The 23,972-nt window shown below is 39.6% G+C and overlaps 3 protein-coding genes across 5 annotated transcripts in view; 2 read left to right on the forward strand and 1 right to left on the reverse strand.

Moving 5' to 3' along the window:
* The first annotated feature begins 2,196 nt into the window (after positions 1 to 2,196).
* Positions 2,197 to 8,437, forward strand: nherf4b (NHERF family PDZ scaffold protein 4b). Its single transcript, XM_010795835.1, has 11 exons — positions 2,197 to 2,234; positions 4,176 to 4,200; positions 4,693 to 4,757; positions 4,839 to 5,050; positions 5,122 to 5,326; positions 5,438 to 5,574; positions 6,218 to 6,422; positions 6,508 to 6,704; positions 6,784 to 6,993; positions 8,031 to 8,253; positions 8,349 to 8,437. Coding segments are annotated over exons 1-11 (1,515 nt in total). The 5' UTR covers positions 2,197 to 2,200; the 3' UTR covers positions 8,351 to 8,437.
* Positions 8,438 to 10,001: 1,564 nt separating this feature from the next.
* Positions 10,002 to 11,765, forward strand: atp5l (ATP synthase, H+ transporting, mitochondrial F0 complex, subunit g). The gene is made up of 3 exons (XM_010795834.1): positions 10,002 to 10,135; positions 10,548 to 10,708; positions 11,566 to 11,765. The coding sequence occupies exons 1-3, from the start codon at positions 10,084 to 10,086 to the stop codon at positions 11,662 to 11,664; spliced, it is 312 nt and encodes a 103-aa protein (XP_010794136.1). The 5' UTR covers positions 10,002 to 10,083; the 3' UTR covers positions 11,665 to 11,765.
* Positions 11,766 to 14,012: 2,247 nt separating this feature from the next.
* Positions 14,013 to 23,972, reverse strand: part of ftr82 (finTRIM family, member 82) — a 27,595-nt gene continuing 17,635 nt past the window's right edge. For 2 of the 3 annotated variants that reach the window (XM_010795838.1, XM_010795839.1), the window contains exons 3-9: positions 19,401 to 20,016; positions 17,951 to 18,046; positions 17,616 to 17,849; positions 16,454 to 16,613; positions 16,299 to 16,355; positions 16,038 to 16,097; positions 14,013 to 15,300 (exon numbers count right to left, since the gene is read on the reverse strand). In XM_010795838.1, the coding sequence (XP_010794140.1) occupies positions 14,780 to 15,300; positions 16,038 to 16,097; positions 16,299 to 16,355; positions 16,454 to 16,613; positions 17,616 to 17,849; positions 17,951 to 18,046; positions 19,401 to 19,991 (1,719 nt within the window). In that variant the 5' untranslated portion in view covers positions 19,992 to 20,016 and the 3' untranslated portion in view covers positions 14,013 to 14,779. Of the gene's footprint in view, positions 15,301 to 16,037; positions 16,098 to 16,298; positions 16,356 to 16,453; positions 16,614 to 17,615; positions 17,850 to 17,950; positions 18,047 to 19,400; positions 20,270 to 23,972 lie in introns of those variants that run through there. The other variant, XM_010795837.1, reaches the window with a different exon arrangement.

Below are 23,972 nucleotides of genomic sequence, written 5' to 3' on the forward strand. Positions count from 1 at the left end.
GAGTTGCAGGACCCCGTGGGGAAGGCTCTCCCCACCTGTTCCGTAAGGCATGTAGATGCACTCGCAGAGCCATCCTGCAGGTCGTTTGTATGGACAAGCTTTACCGGTCACGCCACCAAAGCACACAAACAGTTATTCAGTGCGCCTAGTGTCAGCCATGCGCTATCCACATAACATAGCTGCGCACGCACCTGGGCAGAGGATGCAATTTAGCCCTCCCTGGCCGCCAATATGGGGTGGAAGATTAAAGCCCCCTAACTGAATAGCCCTTGACCTGAACGTAGCATCACGTAGGCTACTTGGGAACAAAGGAGGGGTTTCGGTCTGAGTGTCGGTCTTGAGTGTCGCCCCGCTAACGCACCCGCCGGGATCACTAAGCAATTTGGTGCAGACCGACAGACCCGATAGAAAGTGGTCAGCTCTGACACTCTCCTGGCCGAAGTTAAGGCAAGTAGCAATGCTGTCTTCCATGGACAGTGCTTTTATCCAAAGGAGGAGAGAGCTCCAGAGGCTCAAATGGTTCTGTGACAGAGCCTTGATCACCAAACGGCAGGTCCCACCTAGCGGAGGCGGAGGCGTGCTCTACTGGCGGCTGCCTCCTGACCCTGCAAAACCGTGACATAAACGACTGACTGAAGCTGCTGCCAAATCCCTCATAGGCTAGGATGAGATGGCTGCTGCATACACTTTAATTTGAAGACCAGCCCCTGTCCACCAGTTAACTGTAAGTAAGAAAGAATAGAGGCTCCAACGTACACGATAGGGGCTCTAGACTCCCCTCTTCACACCATCAGCTGGAATACCAACCACTTTGGGACCTGTAAACAGGCTGTGGTGGATCCTGCTCTTGCGCCATTGGATAGTCGAATAAACCTTGTCAGCAGTCCACACCATCCGTCTCAGTCCTGTCCCTCCTCAGGAGCCAAGCCTGGAGAGGCTTGGCCCAGAGGGGTAACGCCCCTATTGCACCCTGCTTCCTGAAAGACATCGTCACCACAGAACTGAGGAATCGCCCAGGGCTGTCCACCATCATCTGTGTCACCTCTGCGAACCACGGTGCCAAGCGCCGACCTTGGGCCCACACTAGGATACTAGACAGACGTCTCAATCGCACCCCTCTCCCAGGAGGGGAAGAGAGACGCAGCGGTGAAAAGGCGTTGAGCAGCTATCTTGGCCATGGCCCGTGTGCAAACCTGTTCACCCCCAAAGGTGGATTGTCCTGCCGAGCCAGGGGGAACCATCCGTCTGGCAGGGGCCCGCCTCTTGACATGAGGCCGGCCGCCCTGTTCTCCAGTCCCGGAATGTGGGGGGCCTTCAGAGATAAAAACATTCTGAGGCCCCGAACCACAGGTTCTCCGCTGTGCTAAACAGGGCGGCGGAGCTGAATCCACCCTGCCTGTTGATGCAAGCCACTGTGGCGCGTTTGTCGCTCCTCACCAGCACATTTTCGCCCTGTAGTAAGGGTTTGCAGTGCTGTAGGAGCGGTACTACTGCCCGTAGCTCTAGTAGTTCTTTAACTGTGTGTGTATGTGTATCTTAATATCCTAACGGTATATCATGGTAGTAATCCACTTGTAAGGGAATAAAATTAGCATTTTTGTAGCCTGATTGATTACACTATCCTGTTACATGTATTCCATTACTCCTCAAGCTTCTTTCTAGTTATTAATCTAAAGTGAATGATCTCCATTTCCACCGCTGCTAGTGTTATTTTTATCGGATTGTTCGTCTGTTTGTCTAACTTGTCACTGAGCTTTGGCCTTGGCACGGACAGTCAGTGTTGGGTGTAATACTCATGGGAACACAGCACAGCTCGTACACACACACACACACACGCACACGCACACACACACACGCACGCACACACACACACACACACACACACACACACACACACACACACACACACACACACACACACACACACACACACACACACACACACACACACACACACACATGCACATGCACAGATAGTTGTAACTTTCTAAGTAAAATAAGATTTTATTCAGACAGAACGAGGAGTAATATCTTTTTATGTGTTTTGCACTTTGTGTCTACAAGCAGACGTAACACATGGTTGTGTGAGCTCAAAATTTCACAAACAGATTAAACATTAAGCCTGGTGTCTTTGAAAGGGAGGAGTCTCTGTGTATAAATGTTTGTACGTGCAGTCCTCCCACAGTAACATCCCTCTGTGATGGGTAAGAGACACAGCATGAAATCAAGTAGAGGTAATACATTCAAACCTTTCCACAATTCCTAACTTTATTTTATAAAACTATCTAATATGTACTGTCTCATGCATGTTTTTGTCTGTATACTTAATGTCCTTTTTTCCCTCAATGTATTTTTGTGTTTTGATTGATTTAGACTGTGCTGCTTTAAGGATCAGATACATTTAGATGATGAGCAACCATTGTATGTGTGTAAAGAAATACAGCTTCTAAATATAACACTAGATTTCTAAAACTTGATTTGTTGGACAATGTTTGTCCAGATAGCGCTTCCGATATTGCAAAAAAAAAATCTAAATGTGATCGTTCACAACAAAAGATTCTCCTCTCATGCAGTTTGAGCAGCTCATTTTGTGTGTGTATAAGACCTCTATGACCTATGACATTAAAAATAAGCTTTATGGTAAGGAAAAACAAACAGTGACCCATTAGCTGCTCTGAAGTGCCCGTCGTATGAGCTATTCACGAGAGGGGACGCTTACATAGATGTGATGTGAGAGATGGATATTATCTGAGAGCAGAGGGTAGCTAAGTGGGTTACATTATTCATTTGAAACAGTTTGCTTTATGTGACACTGTGTCAAAGAAACAAGCACTCTGTGTCACTGACATTATGAGTCAGGCAGATAAGCAGCATACAGAACAGTGACACTTTAATGTGTCATCTGTTGACATTTGCTTTTGTATTTGAGATTATTCATTGAATCCATTTTTATTAAACCTTTATTTATAGTTCATATGTTGGCTACAGCATATACAAAGCTTTTTTAATTTTTATAGAGCAATAGAATTCAATGAATATAACAATGTAAAGGGAGGTAGAAGTGTTAAAGACTGCTTCATTGACAGAAAAGGCTCTTGAAGCCCATTCACAACATCTACTTAAGCAAATGTTCGAATACCACACTGTAGAACCACTCTAATATAAGGGATAATCTTGGATTCAAAGTCTTAATTCAATACTAGAAATTAGAAAACATGAGAAATAAATTGTTATTGGATTAATAATACTGAAGTATATGTGTTTGTTATTTTACTGCCGCAGATGTTGAAGGTTTTATTAATTTCGACTAATTTATATCCTTTTATATTTTGGTAGTGTTGGTAGAACCAAATGTATCTAAAAAGTCAACTCTTTATGAGCTCAGAAAACCAGCCGTGTTTTTAACAACGTCACAATGCAATGGGAGGCTTTTCTAAGTTTAGCTTACTAAGTTTAAGAAGTAGAAGTATTTTTTCAAAATAGAAACAGAAATTGACCAAGAAGGTTTTTCTATGTGATATTTCAATGTACATTTCACATTAAACCATATTCAATTTAGTGACCCCATCAATATTAAATCGTCAGAGTGGAAACAAATGTATAATGCAATCTATACTCTGTTATACATATATCTCTGTTGTTTTAAACCCATGTACTGATTATTAAATTGTCTGCTATTACATTAATGCACGTTAACATTTAAGAATGACTGTCTGATAGTATCAGTGCCTTTGATAATGGGTTATATGTTCATTTGACATTTCCATCTTAATGGTTTTTGATTTCCTCTTAATCCTTCCCTTTTTTTAGAGGGCAAAGACTAAGGACAATTACATAAAGCGAACCCTGTTTTATGGTGCTTACCACATAAAGTCATCAGATATGTTTTCCGAGGCTCCAATCTTTCTGTTATGCCTAACAGTTTAGTGGACACAACAGACTGTTTTTTTACAGAGCTGTACCTTCAAATGAATATGCCATAATTTGACAGGCGACAAATAATACTTGTTGATTTGTGTTGCAATGCTACATTTGATCTGGTGTGTGTTGTGTTAATGAATAAAAAAATGAATATAGTAACTCAAAAATAATGACAGAAATGTCTGATTATGAAATGTCTCTCCCATATTGTTCTGCAAAAGCTAATAATCTCATCATGCAATATGTTTTTCAAGGTCTGGAAATCATCCGGTTAACAGAGTAAGTCAACTTTTATATTTTGTAAAATCCTCATATATGTTATGTCATTTTAAACTTAAGAAAAACATGAACACTAAACTGCCATTACAACAAAAATAATGATAAGATAGTAAGGCACAGCAATAAACAAAGTTGGACATTCATCCTACAAACTACACTTTCATGACTTGCCAAAATTGCTGTATCACATTTAAGTTTAGTATTTACGTACAATTGAAAATGTGTTATATGTCTTGTGACATGTGATATGACTTTTGGAACAAAGTAATCTTTATACTTTGGGCCCAATATAAGGTTGTCCGTGGATTCATGTTGTAATGATAATTACACGTGAGGTTGTGAAATATTTCACAGAAAATGGAAAATTATTGATTGACTTTCAAGGAAAGAAAATGTACAGTTTTTCCTTTTTTCCAAAACTCACCCAATTAGTCGATTCTTATATTTGTAAGTAAAACTTGAGTCTAATGTTTCTAATTTCTCTTTTTGCAGGACATTTACATTTAATCCAAAAGAGGGAATAGACAACCCAGTGATGGTCACCATAGAAGATGCAGGTATAAACCTTCATACTTAATTCTTTGTATCTTCTGTCACCCCAGCAGCTCTAATGTACTTTTCTGTCTCCTTCCGCTCAGACTCTGTGTCCACACCCAGCCCACGTCTGTGTGTTCTTAAACGAGAGGAAGGGGAGTTCTACGGCTTTAATCTGCGGGTGGAGAGGGGACGCCAGGGTCACATCGTCAGAAATGTAGTGTCAGGAGGCGTGGCAGGGTTCAGTGGCCTTAAGGATGGAGACAGGCTTCTGGAAGTCAACAACTGCTTTGTGGAGGACGTCCCTCACCCTGAGGTAAGATGGACTATTAGAAGCCTATTCCAAGCCTAATGGGATTCTAACTATCTTATTTTTTTATGAATCAGGTGGCTGGGAAGATAAGGCTCAGTGGAAATCAGTTATGTTTATTATTGTTGGATGGCGAGGAGTACGAGCAGGCTGTGTCCCGAGGTGAAGACCTCCAAAGTCTGGTCAGTGCGCACAAGGGCGAGGGCTGCAGACCACCCAGACTCTGCCACATCACCAGGGATCCAGCCTCAGGTCTGGGCATCAACTTCACACCCGTGGAAGGTAACTCTCACGTCCTGATAAAAAAAACGTCAGGGTTTGATGACTAAGCGAACAGTTGAGTTGAAGTCTGTGCAGTGTTATTCAACTGCTCCTCCTGTTCCTGCTCTGTAGGAGAGAAAGGTCGCTTCTCTTTGAGCCTGGTAGCAGGAGGTGCAGCGGAAAAGGCTGGGGTGTGTAAAGGAGATCACCTGGTGTGGATAGACGGAGCAACAGTGTCTGATCTCACACACTCTGCACTCAGCAGGATGGTAAGAAAGTCTGTTTATATAATCAACTTGTGAGAAAAAACTAAACAAATGAAACTAAACAACAACTTCGCCCCCAAAATGATCTTTTGTACATCAATTATTTTTTACAAAATAAATTGTCTTGCATGCCTCCATGGGGAAGAAGAATCCAAAAACATAAGAGAAGTCTTGATTAATTTTTGTAAATCGGGGCTGCCTAATAACAGCAAAACCATATCAAAACATCCATCAAATCTCTCACAAAATGTATGAGTTATAAACTATGTCTCATTTATCGAACCGTACACTTACTACTTTCTAGACAAATGCATTTTTTCGCAATTCCTAGGGCACGGGCGCTTTATTTTGCCCGCCTGTTAGGTCTGTCTTAAACAGAATACATGTATTTGGCAAGTAGCGAGCATAAAATTGGATTAACGAGACTTGTACTGCCTCCATTTACTTCAATTCATCAAGTCTATTGTCCGTTTTAGATTCTTCGTTCACCGTAGAGGCATGCCAGATAACTATGGTGTGAGTAATTGATATACAAACAATGATGTATTCCTTTAAACCTTAATGCCTACGAGAGATGCTTACAATTTCAACATAGCAATTACTACATCCAACCTTGTCTAGCAGTAAAATAATGTTTTTGCTGTAGATTAAAAAATGTGGCAATCACATCACCATCCTTGTTATTGACGGTGAGAGTGAGAAGAACTACCTGCGTCAGAGGAGGCCCATTCTGCCCGCCATGGCTGTTCCTCATAACCTGCCTAACAGAGCCAGAAGACTCCACCTGGTGTCAGAGGGTGACGGCTACGGCTTCCTGCTTAGGCTGGAGAAGGCAGCATCAGGACGCAAATGTGAGAGGATAAAAAGAGGGCAACATTCACACACAGGCATTCCTGAATTTACTTTTTCACTTTAATATCTGTTTTTGAATATAAGCTCATGTTCTGCGTGCGATGGAGAGTGGCAGTCCTGCAGAGAAGGCAGGTATGAAGGATGGAGAGCTGCTGCTGGAGGTCAATGGGGAGGCGGTGGAGTCATTGAAGCATGAGGAGATAGTTGACAGAGTGAGGCAGAGTGGAGAACAGATATCTCTCACCACCATCACTCTCGTGGGGCTGGAGTTTTACACCCAGGTGGGCATCACTTGGTACACTTTTAATCTTAAAAGCAGAAGAAAAATATGAGTTTATATCCTTTGTTTTGTGTATGCAGTTGGGACTATCCCCGCTTCTCTTCTGTGAGGATGCTGCTGTCGAGAGAGAAAAGGAGAGCAGCGTATCAGCCTCTGCAGCAGAGCAGGCTCCACAAAAGGAAATGCATGACTCATGTAAGCCCAGACACTGCTCCGTCCGAAAAGGCCCTTTGGGGTTTGGCTTTAACCTGGACAGTGTTCCACAGGCTCCTGGGACCTTCATCAGTCAGGTAAGATAAAATGCTGCATTAGTTAGTGTTGAAAGAGGTTCTTAGAGCCTTTGTTTAAGTAAAAGTATAAATATCAGAGTCTAAATCTCAGCAATGTATACTTAAACAGTAGAAGACTCAGATCTCGTACTTGAGTAAAAGTAGAAGTACCAGAGTGTACTAAGAATGCTCTGTTACAAGTAAAAGTCCTGCATTCAAAAGGTTACTCAAGTAAAAGTACTGGCATCAAAATATATTTAAAGTATAAAAGTAAAAGTACTCATTATGCAGATTGGTCCTTTTCAGGATAATATTTATTGTATCTTATGATTATAATTATTGATGCATTATAGTGTTATCAAAGCTGGAAAAGGTGCAGCTAGTTGTAATGACTTTGTATACTGCAGGGTAGCTTGTGTCTCCAAGTGTAGTCCAAATCTGCAAAGTAACTCAAGATATAAAAAAAATGTAGTAAGTTACACGATGTAGTAGTGGGGTAGAAGTACAAAGTAGCAAAAAATGGAAATACTCAAGTAAAGTACAAGTATCTCAAAATCTTGACTAAATGTACTTAGTTACTTCCCACCTCTATACTTAAAGGTAAAGCAGTCATTATGCAGAATAGCTTATTTGACAGTGTTTTTTCTGTTTCTTTTTTTTACATTTTAGTTGTAGGCTATAGTTTATAAAAGTGGAACCAGTTCTATATGCGTTGTACTTAGTACTGGGTTGATTGGCCGAAAGGTACTGCATTGTATCATATAAGCATATACTGTGTGATCGTTTTTTATGAAATGAACTGTGAGTCTAAAATAAATGTTGTGTAAAAAAGCATAAAAATGTCCTGAGATATAACAAAGAAGACGTATAAAGTAGAATAAAGTGGAAGTACTCAAGGTAAGTACAAGTACCTCCATATTATACCAAAGTACAGTATTGAGTAAATGTTCTCAGTCACTTCCCGCCACTGCACTTTGTCAACTTAGTAGTGGTAGAAGGATGTAGGTCAGGATCTTGTTGATATAATTAATGTTGTTACATGTTTTTTTCCCCTTTAGATGGCTTTTGGGGGCTCTGGTCAGAGAGCTGGACTGTGCGTAGGTGATGTTGTGATGGAGGTCGATGGGCAAAATGTGGAAGATAAGTCTCTGGAGGACGTGATTATGCTTGTGAAACAAGGAGGACATTTTATTTCTTTACTAGTCATGTATAAGACTAACATGAGGCGCGAGCAGACTGACACACCGACAAGAGACATCCCTGACAGTGAGGTGAAGAAATGTGAGTATAACTATTATACATAACCTTTTCACATAATTATGATGTCATCAGTGACCACCTTTTTTAACCATATTTTCTTTTTTGCATAACACCAGGAGGAAGAAAATAATGAGATATCATGTCTGTGAGTGACAAAGATACTCACCCTATTGTGAAGATATTCTGCATCCCATACGTCTACTGAAGAGACTTCAAACTGAGCTGAACAAAAAGAATGATTGTATAACATTATTATAAACACTCTTCACATTATTTTTCTTCTTATACATATTTTACATGTATTATTGGTATTAATAACAGCATTACTGTATATTGGTCAAAAATGCTTTTTTCTAATCCCAGGGTTTCACAAAGAACACCAAAAGATGAAAAAGATTTTAAAAAATAAGCTAATATATAGTAAGGGTGTCAGTTGAAGAAATGTTACAATGTGTAATAGTGTATGATATAAAAATAACGTTTACAAATGTACTATAACTGATAATGCAGAAAATATATGGTCAATTGTGATCTCAATCTGAAATACTTCCATGACTTAAACCCAGTGGTGTAAAGTTACTAAGTATTTATTCAAAGTCTGTACTTAAGTACAATTTTGAGGTACTTGTACTTTACTTGAGTATTTCCATTTTATGCTACTTTGTACTTTTACACTACAATTCAGAGTTAAATATTGTACCTTTAGCTACTTTGCTGATATGGAATAATGATATGTGATCAACACTTAAATAAGACTTTAGTTACACCGCGATTAAATGCACATGCTACCCAGCAGTAAATTAAGTAATTAAAACGAGTTCCACCTTTACCAGCTGGGATAATCATATTTAAACATCAATAATCATAATCATAACAATGATTATCTTTACTCTTGGTCATTTAAGTATATTTTGACGCCAATACTTTTGTACTTTTACTTGAGTAATATTTTAAATGCAGGACTTTTAATTGTAACAGAGTATTCCTACACTTTGTAAGGCTACATCTATTTTTCCTTAAGTACAAGATCTGAGTACTTCTCCCACCTCTGCTTAAAGTACCGGAAACTGTATAAACTCAAATGTAATAAAACAATACCTATTAAATGTTTGTTCTTGCAGAGAGAGTGTATGTTTATTGAGAATGAGACTGATAGTACATTTTGTACGTTTAGGCCTACCTATGTTTCTGAATAATCTGCAGCCATTTGCCATATTAAACTGCCAGTAATAAAAAAATACATTAGACAAAAACATATATGGGCCATGTGAAAATGTATAATAAAAAGACAAGACACACATTTCTGAGTCGGGAGATGGTGCCCATAATGGATCTCATTCATTTTCATTACATGACGTCTCCCGTCTTCAAGGTGAATAGCCAACCATTGAAACTTATATAGCTATGATAATAAAATGTTGCCCACCTAAACACTTGTATTCCTATTTAAATGTCTCTAATTTATTATCCATATCTGTTATCTTTATCTATTTGAATGTACGCATGTCACATTCATACAAGACACAGCCTACTGCACCCCCTAGTGGCCGTATGGCAAACAATGCAGCTGTTTACTATTGAATACAGTAACTAAACTGTAACGTACTTTAGACACTTTTAGAAAGTGAAAATAAATAATGTTGAACTTTTGAAAACGTTCAATATTATAACTCACACCATACAAGTCAATAAAGTAATTCGTAGTATAAGACATGCATACTTATAGACACGGGGGCTATTTCTGTTCAGGCAGTTGTTTGGTCAGCAGACGTCACGGGTCCTTCTTCTGGAGGTGACATTCAGTCGGCTAACAGATTCAGGGGGAGAGTTAGCATCGACTAACGCTTCAACATGGCACAGGCAGTGCAGAAACTGGTCTCCAAAGTACCAACCCTGATAGGCGGTAAGTGCATTTCTTAAGTCAATAACCATAACGTGCATCCAATAGCGGGGGAGTGAATTGTAGTTAGTATAATCTTTATTTACAATGCAGCTTGGCCGACGCTGTCAAGACCCAGACATCAAATGAATTAAATGGATGTGACATGAGCCAGCTAACATTTATTGCAGAAAACACAGAGTTGAGAATTTGAATTGCTTTTCTTTGTTTTTATAAAGTACAACTTCAGCTAGCTACCACGCGTGACTTGTATTGTTTACACTAAATAAGTATAAGCCGTGTATCAGTTAGCTAAGTGGCTAAAGCTATTCAGCTGTGTGTGTGTGTGGAGCTTGGTCTGGAGCCAGAGCTAGGTTTAGCCGTAGCTAATGAAAGCTGCACCAGACGTGTACTTACAGCATTTCTTCTCTTACAGCCTCCCTCAACTACACAAAACCTCGGCTAGCAAAGTTCTGGTACTATGCCCGTGTTGAGCTTACCCCCCCTTCCCCTGCGGAGATCCCCAAGGCCATCGAGGGGGCCGCAAACCTCCTGAAGGGCTTCCAGTCAGGACGTCTCGGTCAACTTACAGTGAAGGTGGGTGTGTTATTGCCAGACCTTATGTAAAGATATATTCTGAATGACTGCTTGAATACCTATCAAGTTTTTGTTATGAAAACAATGGTGACATGTTATGAGCTTCACTGTTTGTGATCCACCACAATACTTTTTCTTTACCTTCTTTTTAAAAACGGAGTATTCTGTTTAGTCCTTTCACATCTCTGTATGTCTGTTTTTAATTATTACTTACTTGCTTTACTACTTCTCATTATGCATATACATTACTAGATTACTGCTAACATTTAGTTCATTCAATTGCAATTTTTATCACATGTGTAACAATTAAGTTAGTTTTAATAATGTTTATATTTTAGTCCTTTTTTGAATTTGCACTATTTGATGTCTCTGATTCTCATTTTGCTTCGTCTTGAGTAGTTTTCCTATTTGTATAAGCATTGTTGTACAGAGCCTAAGACCCAATATTTCTGCTTCACTTAAATTGTTGTCTAAAGGATGACAACTACCTTGAAACCTAGAATATAAAATAATAATATATAAATGTAATTAGAAAGCCCATTACAAGCATTTAAAGTTGAATTGGCAGTTTATGTGCCATTTTAGGCCTGCTTCATTCATTGAGAGAAAACAAGTAGGTTGTGCAGGTTGATTTGTTTTTAAGATATGTTTTTTATTATAACATGTTCACAGTGAGGATACAATGAGGTGTATCTATTAGTATAATTCTCTTGTCATTTTGAGTCCTGTAGAAAATAAACATGATTGTATCATTCCACAAGGAAAACAATGACTACGTGTCATCAGTGGATTATTCAGCATTTTGCTTGATACATTTCTCTGGAAGTGAATCTAATGCAATATTTGTTTCCTCACAGGATGCTCTAAGGAACGGACTGGTGGCCACTGAAGTAATGATGTGGTTCTACATTGGGGAGTGCATCGGCAAAGGAGGCATCATTGGCTATGATGTCTGAGATCTGGACTGTAATGCTTTCTTTTTTCTTTTGAGCGTTGTATGCTCAATTTCTAGCAAGAATCCTGGGAACCAATAAACAGATATCTATTGTTAACACATGTCATTTTCTGAGTACTTTCTTTTCATATAATATGCATGGATTTGACAACTTTGTTTTTGTATAGTTTCGATTGAATGGAATAGTCCCTTTCAAAAAGTATTTGTGCTCTGAAAGAAATGGCAAACCTTGTTACATGAAACATGCATATTAAAAATGTATTTTCTGCTCAAGATACAGTATTAAGTGCTTATATAGTCATCATACCCAGTGAAAATCTTAACCTTTTGTCACATTACACCCTGGAAATTAAAATAAATTAAATCTTAACTTTTTGAGCTATGTGTACACATTATGACCCTCATAATGAAAGCGAAATGAACATTACACATTTTTTTGGACAATCAAACAAGGATAATTGTCTCTCACCTGACATCAATTGAAGTGATTTTTATTACTTCGGAATAAAACCAGCTGTTTCTAGAGGATTCCACTACTAGCAGTGCATGGTATTGCAAAAATAATCACCATGGTTGGAAAAGTGCTTTCAAAAGACCTCCGAGATAAAGTTGTAGGAAAGCACAAGTTAAGATGAAGGCTAAAAAAAGATTTCGAAGGCTTTAGCTATCCCTCTGAGTACTGTTCACAGCATTATTAAGAAGTGGAAAGCGTATGACACAACCAACACTTTGCCTGGATCAGGCTGTCCTTGGATGAACGAGGCAGGAGGACATTGATCAGAGAAGCTACCAAGAGGCCAATGGCAACTTTGAAGGATTTACAAGACTTTATGGCTGGGACAGGTCAGTCTGTGCATGTGACAACAATCTCACAAACTTTACACAAAGTGGCAAGAAAGAAACCTTTTCTGAAAAGGTGCCACACTCTTTTTTGGAAGATTCTGTTGCTATATGGAAAAAGGATCTACGGTCAGATGAGACTAAGATTGAACTTTTTGGACTGAACTCCAAGCGTTATGTTTGGAGGCAACCAAACACAGCACACCATCAAAAACACACCATACCTACTGTGAAGCATGGTGTGGCAACATTATGTTGTGGGGATTTTTCTCTTCAGCAGGGACTGGGCGCTTGATCAGCATTGAAGGGAAAATGGATGCTGCCAAGTACACCCAAATTCTTGAGGAAAACCTGCGTCCTTTTGCTTGACAGCTGAAGATGGGCAGTTCGTTCACCTTCCAACATGACAAGGATCCTAAACATACCGCCAAAAGAACAACTAAGTGGCAGGAAGTGACATAGTGACAAGTGACATAGGAAGGTGAATGTCCTATGGCCAAGTCAGAGCCCTGACTTAAATCCAATAGAAAATCTGTGGATGGACTTGAAGAGAGCAGTCCATCGTCGCTCCCCATGGAATTTGACTGAACTCGAACAATTCTGCAAGGAAGAATGGGCAAACATTCCCCAATGTAGGTGTGCAAAGCTAGACATATTCAAAAAGATTGATGGCTGTAACTACAGAAAAAGGTGGCTCTACCAAGTAGCCTATTCAATTAGGGGACTGATGACTTTTCCAATACTATTATTCTAGTTTTTAATTTGTTATTAATTTTCAGAACTGTCGCCATTTGTAAATAAAGATTTTTTTTTAAAAATGGGTTTTGATTACAGGTTGTACGACAAATAAAGTAACTGTTTCAAAGGGGTATGATGATTTCCCATAGGCACTGTATATTAAGGAACAACATGCTCACCTCTTGATTCCTACATTGGATTTACACTTGTCATTGCCAATATTTTGCAGATTACACCTGAAGACATATACACAATGAGCTGATCTCATATACAAACGGATGTGTATGAGCTACTGTTTGGATAAGCATAACAGTACATTCTCTTCTTAAATCAGTATAATGATGTACTATTGTAGATTTGTGCAGAAAACTGGATGTATCCTTTTAAACATGTCATATTTCCTTAGAGAGCACCTTTGATGATGCAGTCAGAACAAAGTTATTTTGGCAGCTTGACTATACATTTAATTAGGATCAATATTTATAACCATGGTCATTACATTTTTATTTAAGTTCAGTTCCTATAATCAACCAACAGGGGGAGCTGTTAGTATCGTGAATATGAAAGTGTTTGTTTCAGAGCAGGTGCTTTGGTTATTCACATGTTCAAGTGGTTATACATGGAATGGTCCACATACCAGCTCAATTATTTCAAATTTAGAATTATATCTAAACACAAACAAAATAAAAGCTCTTAAATCCTCAGCAATGAGATTTTTCCTCCTTATGTTTTTTTATGTAGGTAGGGATAGATAGAAATAATCTCAAAAACACATTATTCATTAATTTAGCTCTTTATTCAGAACTAACAATGAATCATTTTGTTAAAAAACAAGTCTTTATCAATTATACTCTGCGGGTCCATTATATAAGTAAACATACATACAAATTAAATAAGGGTTAGTTCAGGTGAAAAAATAACAGCTGTAAGAACTGATAATATATATCAAAACAATATCAAAACATTTCAACAACAAATGACAATGAAATACTTCTGAATGTGTTGAAACCATAGTGATAGCTGCAAATGCACCAACACGAATATTAAAGTATTTCTCATAGAGATCACAAGGGTGCAATATATTTTAAATTACATGCAATAATATTGGCCAACAATGTAAAGACCTACCATAAAAAAGTATCTTATCTCAGTGTACATCCATTATGACTTAATTACATCACCACTTCAGACATGTCACAGCCCTTTATGAAATTACATGTACAAATATAATAGTGACATGTTATAATATTATCCAGCAGTTATGATCAGCTGCTAAAAGTGTTAACCTTTTATAGTGTACTTTAGTGATATCTATTTTAATAATATCTTATCAAATCTATCATAAAAATGTGAGTTGAAAGCCCAATGCAAAACTTAATGTGTGAAGTGTAGCTTTAAAAAAGTATCACTTTGGGAGGAGCATTTTTCTTCAAAATAACTTCATTAATGTGGATTGGTGCAGTTTAAAAATGTTGCAAAAATATATATTATGAAAGGATAACTGTATAATAGGGGAAAATAATTCAGATTTTCAAAGATCACTTGACGTTGCAGATCTTTACCGAGGTTCCAACTCCGAAGCCTGGGAAGAGGGGCTCGACAAAAGTGGTCTCAAACCTGTGCAGGAGGGTCATGGTGTTGCCTATGCTGTAAAAGGCCAGCACCCCCGCACTGTGGTCCAGGTACACGCCTATCCTGGGGGAGTGGGGGCCGCTGACGGCTTTGTCCACGCGGTTGTGCCAGGCGGAGTAGCCGGTGTCGGAGCACAGCAGGCTCCAGGACTTGTCGTTATAGCCCAGCAGACACAGGGAGCCTTTGCCCTTCCTGCTGATGCTCTTGTAGGCCACCCCGATGGAGAACTCCCCGCTCCACTCAATCTCCCAGTAGAAGCGCCCCCCCGCCAGGGCCTCGCGGCACAGCACCTGGGCGAAGCTGTCGAACCTCTCCGGGTTGTCCCCGTACGGCTGCAGGTCCCTGGTGCGGAGGACTTTCCTGCTGTTTTCAGACACGTACAGCTCCTTGTAGGCTGTGACCGCATCCAGTTTCAGCTGGCAGAAGTCTGGAGGAGAAAAATCCACACAGCTCTTTATTATTTATCTGGAAACTGAAGTGTGTTTTCAATTTGGATGATGATGAGACAGTACAGGCAACTGCACTGGAAATGTACTGGGCCATTTTGAGATTTTGGGAAGTTTTGCTGCCATTTTCTTTCAGACTAGTGAAAAGAAAATGTCAAAAATACACAATAAGGTGTTTATTTTACCAACATTGTCTATTTCAAATCCACCCAAATTTGCATATTTAAACATATCATTTTAATAATATTGTAATACAAAAAATAATTGTCTTGAAACTGCGGAAGTTTCATGGGGATATCGGTCGAATAAACTCTTTCACCCCGTTCACCTGTATCTTGCCAAATATATGGAATTATAAACATTTATATAAAAAAATGTTTAAGGCCCATTTCACAATCTCTATTTCCGTTACATGCAATAAACTTTTATTTCTATATATATTCTGATATTTACAAAAAACAAGGGTTTCTACATATATCATTCAGAGCCTGATTTATATAACATTTTATTGCAAAAAATATGGCATAAATGATGGCTGCTGGCAGTATTTTCTGATTTATGAGATGAGAGAAAGAAATATCTAAAACCTTTGTCCGTTATACAAGAAGTTAACACAAAAAAATCTGCTCATATTTAATAAGATGATGTCTGCTATGCATATTCTAACATTCCATTTCAGAAAACTTGTAATACAAATACTTTTTCAGCGGATACTTACATTTCACAAAGTCAGCTCTGCCTCTCGGCTCTGGAGGAGTGTTGTCCACCACTTCTTTGCCTGAAAATGGAGCAGCACAGGTCAGGTTGAACTGAACACACCCACACATGCCTTTCATTCTCTTGTTATTTTGCAGTGTTTTCAACAAAAGGCTCTATGATGCAATCACTTAGTGGTTTTCCCTCAACAACCACATTGTTAACCTCAACAATAATTAACTTTCCGCATGCTTATATTGCTATAGGACGTGACAGCACTCACCTCTGCTCCTTCTGTCCAATGTACGACTTTCTGTAGTGTACACTGGAACCTCATTCACTGTAAGAGAGACAACATTTATTTTAAGTCAATTCAGTTATTTGTTTGTTTTCTGGCCGTCATGTAAACATTTTGCGTGTCTGCTGCTAAGGTCTCACCTGACTTGGAGATCTTGAGCAGCTCCTCACGGCCAAACTCCTCCAGGCGGTCCTTGATCTCAGCCACAGCTTTCCTCACAGCGCCGAAGGAGAAGTCGGGGTTCACCGTCACTCTGGGTATATAGCCGTCATCAGTGGGGGTGCAAAGGTAGTTGAAGTTCTGATGGGACAAGATAAGTAAGTGTCACATGGCGAGGAATAAATATACATTAACATGAACTATTTAAGAAACCAGATTGAGTAGAGTAAATATATCTTTTCACATGGAACATGGATTTAAAGCTTTTAAAACCAGTGGTAGAGGAAATAAATGTAGACTTGAAGGTCTAGATGCAATTGAAATATCAAGGCGCACATTCCACAGTCAACCCCTAAAAAGAAACAGTGACTCTAAAAGAAAAATACGGTTTTTTGAAGATTAAGATTGAACTGTTTGAGTATAAAAAAATAAATCATACTAGTCAATGCAGAGAAATGGCTCCAGTGACTCTTATATTATTATATCACTAGATTATTATTCATCCATTAAAGTAAAAGCAGGATTTTACTTGAGGGGCAGCTTCTTTTGAGATGTTTTGTATAGAACTGTAACAATTACATATTTTGTTATGGATTAATCTGCTGTTTATATTGTTGATTGAATAGTTTGAGTTAAAATAATTCGGCAAATTGTGAGCAATGCCATCACTAATTTATTTAAGTGTATTTGAATCTAAAAAGGACTAGTTAATAAAGCTATCAAATTATTTAGAGTCACATTTTTCCTCTGAATTGTAGAGAAACAGAAGAAGAAAGTAATTAAAAGAAAAACACTGAAGTAAAGTACCTCAAATGTTTTACTTAGGTACAATACTCAAGTCACTGTAATTAGTTACACTCCACCTCTGATTGAAACTCTCATCACTTTTAGCCAGTCAATTTTTTTAAATGCATTCAAATTCTATTCACAATGAGTCTGCTTTTAACGCCTCTTTAATCGCTTGCTTAGAAATGTCAACGTCAAATATGACTAAATATGACTAAGCATGACGTCATCCTGTCATTGTAATCATAGACAGCCTGTGTAAAGTAAGCTGTCAAATGAAAAGCTACACCCAAATACCAATGACTTGAGTGTTCTTGATATTGTTTTGTTTAAAATCGCTCTTTAGCTGCATGTTACCTGCAGAAAGTGGATGTGGTCGTCGGTGCTGTACAGCTGCTTGAGGCCGGCCTCCTTTTTCTTCAGCTCATCGATCTCCTGTTCAAGTCTCTCGATCAAAGCCTCGGACTGGTTGAAAGCGGCCTTCTCGTTGATACCGATCAGCTTGCTGACCTCTGACCTCATCCTCTCGATGGAGCGGATCATGTCCTCGAACATCTTCTGGCTGTCCACCATGGCTCTCTGGGCCGAGTTCTGGAGACAAGGCTCGAAGTGTCAGCGTTTTAGCGAAGACACATCCATGGAGAACATCTTATAGCAAAAATGTGATGTTTGATTCAACATTTATTCCTTACCTTCAGTGATTCGACAGCAGTCTTCAGTTCCTCCAGCTCCTTCACCCTCTCCTGGCATTTTTGTCTAATCTCAGCTTGGGAGACTCCCAAAAGTTTCTGCAGAGAAAAAGGCACATTACACACCCATCTATTTCACTCTTTTGTTCAGAGTGCACTCCCATGCTGACTGGCTGTACCGGCTTCCTTTAATTTACTATGCAAAGTTGATCATAAAAGTCGCATTAAAGCAGATTTATTAAGAGGTAGTGGATATCATGCTGTTTTATTGTATGAGACATAAAGCCCCATATTTGTTGGTTGGGTGAAAACATTCTTTCTCATGGAGGCATATCTGGGGAGGCCCTGTCTAATAAACCGTTCTCAAAGAAATCTTCTTAATACGAAAGGCTTTTATCTCAGAGGGAGGTGGCGGGGGGGGGGTCTGTAATGGAATTCTGTCCACGTTAGGAATGTGAATCTACCGCTGCCCGACTTTTAAAGAGATGTTTCAAGGTGCACGTAGCACTGACATGCAGAATAGAGGACTTCTAATTCAGCTTTTACTCGAGCCCACCAACCCATTCTTCAAGATAAGCTTGAGGAATGTGGGGAATCTAGGAGGGAGGGGGGTGAACATAAGAGGGGGGAGGGGAGAGAGAGGGAGTGAGATGTGTGGGACTCAGGTTGTAAATCTTTGGATGAGAGAAACCAGACTCCCAATGTAGAGAAGAAAACAGCAAGATGAATTATTACTCATCATGTCCTAAAAACTCCTTTAACCCATATTCTCCCATAAAACGCTCGTAAATTACTCGCGTAAAAACTAGAGTTGCTCTGAATGATTTTTACGACAGTATCTGTTGCCACTCTTATCTACTTCTCATCCTTTTTACAGCGATGTGATTGGTGAGTCATTTGAAAGTGCGTGGCCGTGGTTAGTGGATCGTGAGGCGTTGAAGGCCTTGACATTCCAGTTTCACTGCAGACCCCCTCCCACAGGTGGGAACCAACGCAGCCGAGAGGGAAGTTTCTGTGTATCTCTCCCACAACTGGAACACTACTTTTTTTTCTAGAAAAAGGGAGCTTTCAGAGGCGATAACCTTAAGACCCTCCCACGGCTTCAACACAGCTAATGGGAGAGCTGGATTTTGTTTTGGCGGTGAGAGACAGAGTGCCAGTTTCAGCTGATAGTGTTGCTCAAATGGGTCAAAGTACAACCGGCAGGATATGGGAAAAACACCATGTTTTCTTTAACTCAAGATATTCACTATAAAATCAAATGTATCACGCATGTTCTTCTTTTTAATCTTACTGTAAATGATATTATGTTTGGACTAGGAGGCGTGTGGTTTCTCTCATGTACTGAATACACTTATTTTTCTGACATGAAATCACACTTGCATTCCCTTAGAAGCTCATTTAAATTCTGAGCCTTTTAGTCAATAAAAGGATATTTAAAGTGATTTCTTACCTGCTTCTCCCCCCTCTCCGCCTCAGCAGAGACAATGTCATGGCCCTTGTGTTCACTGACAGTGCAGATAGCACAGATACACATCTGGTCTGTTCGACAAAAGAGCTCCAGGGACTTCTGGTGCTGCGGGCAGATCTTCCTGTCCAGGTTTCCAAGCTCATCCACCAGCTTGTGCCTTTTGAAAGTGGCTGACTCGTAGTGGGGCTTCAGGTGTTTCTCGCAGTAGGACGCCAGACAGTTGAGACAGGACTTCACAGCCTTTAATTTCTTCCCGGAGCAGAAGTCACAGGGCACGTCGTTTTGTCCTGCGTACTGGTTCCCCGGGGTCATGTTGAGGTTGAGGTTCAGCCCGCTCTTCTTGATCTTCTCTGCCACCATGCTCAGAGTGGCGTTGGGCCGCAGCACTGGCCTCTGGGTGAATGTGATATTACACTGAGGGCAAATGTAAATCCCTGTGTAGTCAGCCTCATTCCAGTAGCCGCTGATGCAGTCCATACAGAAACTGTGGCCGCAGGGGATAGCCACAGGGTCCCGCAGCAGGTTCACACACAGGGAGCAGCTGAAGTAATCTTGAGACGTGTGGTCAGCCATTGTGAGAGTCTCAAAACAGTCAGACCTGTGGAAACAGACAGGAGCAGATAGAGAATCCGTCGAATGTGCCTGGGAGCCCGCCCTCAAGACTGTGGTACAGCCTTGCCAGAGACAGGACCTACTTGTATTTCTGAATTCCAGAGGTTATTGATTGAAAGCAGGCAAGGCCCTCCCCTTGTGCTGTGAGTATATCGAGCCCTGCCCAGTTTAGATAAGCAGGTTGAGCAAGGAGGGAGAGGGAGAGAGGGCTGGCAGGCAGGACAGGAGAGAGAGCACAGAGTGAAAGAAGGAGAATGAATGAAATGTAAAAAAGCTCTCAAAGTGACGACCAATGTGCCAAAAAAGCTTCCCATTCCATTCTCCTTGCAGCTTCCTTTATGCTCTAATTTCTCATGTGGCTCATCCGCGGGTGAGTGGTGCGCACACTCCTCGGCAGCTGTATTTCCACCTATTGTTGTCAGACAGAATCGCCATTGTCCTAAACCGGTTATAGTCCGACAAACATAAATGAAGCCCAAAGTACTGTCGGAATTTCAGGGACCACCCAGTAAACAAACAGAGACACACTGCTGAGCTCAACAGAGTTTCAAACACCAACGATAACATGTTAAGAGTTTAACTTGGAGGTTTGTGTAGGAGCAGCTAGTGTTCAGTGTTGCAGTATTTACACTGTGGCCTGTCAGACCAGCCGGGTTACTTTTGAAAAGTCAATGTGTAACTGTAGATGTGTCTGCAGCAGAAAGGAAATATTGAGACAGCAAACGGAAATGCATGAGTGCACATGCAGAACATTCCTGTCAGCTCCAGGTGTGTTGTTGCAATGCATGCTTTACAATAGTTTTTTGTGCTTCATCATAGTTATAATGCACATTTTAATTCCTAAAGATATCCCTCTGATAGTGAAGCTAGGGGGAATCATTGCAGAGGTCTCACTGTGTGTCAGAAAGTGTTCGCTAAAATCGTAGCTTCTCATTAGCATTTCAATTAGGCCAAGTCTATTGGTTTCAACAATACTGATACCTCGTTCGCACTATCTTTCTGTCCATATTGTAAAAGGAAGTTCTTAGCAAAAAAGTATGTTAAAGTAGACTACATGGCTGCACCTTCAATTCATATCTAGCCTTAAGTCATACAGCAGGCAGTTTCACCACGCCATATTTGGTCAGGTTTCTGATAAGCCAGTTTTTCCTTCCTTCCTCCAGAGTGAAGGGAGCGCTCTCTGCTTACAGATTAGCTACCTGTGAGAGGCCATATCCTCTACAAATGGACTAAACTCTGAGTATTGTTTCAGTTTTATTCTAGAGTTTCTAACAGACGATAGCCAAAGCTTTTGCAAAGGACACATGTCCAAAAACGTCTAATACTTTCAGAAAGTCAACAACCACACAATAATAATTTAAAACCATTGAAATATTCTGTAGAATTTAACATATTTTGAATAATTGACTATTATTTGTATTGTTCTGTGTTATAGTTTTTATATAGAAATAGAAAACTTACACTTATCCAAATGAATGCTACACTACAGAGCTATAGCGTTTTTTTAAATTGATCAACAAACACACTATTTATAACCTTAAATTATTTAAAATGTAAATGTTGTTGATGTTAAAACATATTTTGCTCTCTGTATTTACCGGTTGTATGGAATTAATTAATTATAATATGAATGTTTGGTAATGTTAAAGAACAATGGTTAGGGTTAATATAAAGAATAAATCAAAACTTGAACAATAGTTCTCACAAGGAATGTGTAATTCAATGCAAAGAAATAATACACTGAGGTACAATTATTTTAGCACAAAGTAGTAGTGTTTGGGATTTTTGCAAACCTATTAATGAAAAAGTTGCATTTTACAATATCCAATGTAAAAAAAAAGTAGTTAATATTTCTGTTTTCCAACTACTACTACCAGTACACCACCACTACTATTAATACTACATCATGCAGTGTTATGTTTATGCTACAAAGCACTCTTATAAGATTGAATAACAATATGAAACAGAGGCCTCTCTGTTACCAGTGCCAGTGTTTTTGATGAAGTAATCTCAGTCCACGTTCAAGGTGAAAGGTCAGCCTCCGTACTGCAGGGCAGTGCGGGACAACACAAATGTGTATTTGATTAAAGGAAACAAGGCCTCATTTCACTGCAAGTGAGTAATAAAAACAGGAAGTAACAATATTCAAACATGTTCTGCGAAAACAGTCAAGAGTGGTTGATGCTGGTGGATACACAACGGTGAGGAGTACTGACACAGATTCAGACTGAATGGGAAGGCTGCACACCACTAGTCTGCATTGTTGATGTCATGACAACCTCAGCCAGGAGATAAGCAAGACCAGCACATGTCGAGTCGATATCAGTCACATTCAAGGCCAGACGCTTTTTTTTGTTTATCTAACTTTGTCTATTTGCATTGATACATTTCTCCTAAATTGCCCAAGCAATACATACAAAAAAAATGAAGAAATACTTTTAAATGTGCGTAGGTTTACATTTCTGTTAGTTATACATTATTAATTTTTTTTGTAAACGAGAATGTTTGCTTTGCATATTACCCATTACCATTTCAGGAACATTCTTACACAAAAGAATAATTGTCCTAATGCAATAAATCACAGTTTTCTCCTTAAAAACTGGACTTTAACTGAAAAATGATTTTTAATGAACAAGGTAAATATTTTATAATTGGTATCAGTAAAATGTATAATCTACAATAAAATCTCGTTTAAAATGGTGTTACGATGTCTAAAGNTGCACATATTACAGGTAGGCCTACTGAGACTTCGAAATGCAATTTAGCTTCCAACCAGGAGTGCAACAAGCAGTAAAGTGAAAAGTAATGCACACAATCTACAGAATAAAATATAGAATGAATTGAATGATGAATAAACAGTGAGGGGTATGAATACACTAGATATACACAGCAGCAGTTGCGGCCGGCCCATAGGGGCGCTAGGTGCGCTGCCCCACCTCTTCCCCATTACAAATTAAAATTAAAAATATTAAAATTAAAAAATATATATTTTTTTAAGAAGTATATTTTTTTAATTTTAATTAAATTAATTAAAGGTAAATATTTTATAATTGGTATCAGTAAAATGTATAATCTACAATAAAATCTCGTTTAAGATGGTGTTACGATGTCTAAAGTTACTGATAAGTCACATGTTTCCTGCCTGGCCTTGCCCGTGTATCATTACCCTCTCTCGTATGGGCGCTAAGAGAGGAGCCCTCAACCAGTGCAGCAGCAGCCACTAGCAGCTGACTGTTGCTATCTGTAAGCTATGGCCCCGAAACATAATTTCAGCCAATCAGCGTTATCAAATCTGATGATCACCGGGCGCCAATGTCAGCGCCCGGTGCAGGGTTATGGCTTGAAAGGATCCGTCTTGTGTAAAACTATCGCGAGAGTTTGCGAGTCACGTGGCTGAATGTTTACGCGATAGTTTTACACAAGACGGATCCTTTCAAGCCATAACCCTGCACCGGGCGCTGACATTGGCGCCNTGTGTGTGTGTGTGTGTGTGTGTGTGTGTGTGTGTGTGTGTGTGTGTGTGTGTGTGTGTTTATTTAGCACGGGCACATAGTATCTGTCTCCGGCTGTTTGAAGAGCAAGCATGGGAAACAAAAGACAGTGTTTACCTCTTTGCATCCAGCTAGTCACACACACAGTTACAATCACACTCTCTGTAATTGACATAATTAATAGATAGTTTAGCTTCTCACCATCATTTGCTGTGGCCCACTGATGTTAACGATCGTAACTGAAAGGCTGCCTGTCAAACGTAAACATTCGGCCACGTGACTCGCAAAGTCTCGCGATAGTTTTACACAAGACGGATCCTTTCTAGCCATAACCCTGCACCGGGCGCTGACATTGGAGCCCGGTGATCATCAGATTTGACGACGCTGATTGGCTGAAATTATGTTTCGGAGCCATAGCTTACAGATAGCAACAGTCAGCTGCTAGTGGCTG

This window comes from Notothenia coriiceps, unplaced genomic scaffold (genome assembly GCF_000735185.1).
Source record: "Notothenia coriiceps isolate Sejong01 unplaced genomic scaffold, NC01 NC01_scaffold00037250, whole genome shotgun sequence".
In the NCBI taxonomy this organism is placed as follows: Eukaryota; Metazoa; Chordata; class Actinopteri; order Perciformes; family Nototheniidae; genus Notothenia; species Notothenia coriiceps.

What these genes read in the sequence shown, in the direction of transcription:
- nherf4b (XM_010795835.1), top strand. Translation starts at nt 2,201, where the DNA reads ATGGGTAAGAGACACAGCATGAAATCAAGTAGAG. An exon ending in CAACTTCACACCCGTGGAAG is followed by an intron (nt 5,327 to 5,437) that starts GTAACTCTCACG and finishes CCTGCTCTGTAG; the next exon opens with GAGAGAAAGGTCGCTTCTCT. An exon ending in GGCTGGAGTTTTACACCCAG is followed by an intron (nt 6,705 to 6,783) that starts GTGGGCATCACT and finishes TTGTGTATGCAG; the next exon opens with TTGGGACTATCCCCGCTTCT.
- atp5l (XM_010795834.1), top strand. Translation starts at nt 10,084, where the DNA reads ATGGCACAGGCAGTGCAGAAACTGGTCTCCAAAGTACCAACCCTGATA. An exon ending in AGTACCAACCCTGATAGGCG is followed by an intron (nt 10,136 to 10,547) that starts GTAAGTGCATTT and finishes CTTCTCTTACAG; the next exon opens with CCTCCCTCAACTACACAAAA. An exon ending in TCGGTCAACTTACAGTGAAG is followed by an intron (nt 10,709 to 11,565) that starts GTGGGTGTGTTA and finishes GTTTCCTCACAG; the next exon opens with GATGCTCTAAGGAACGGACT.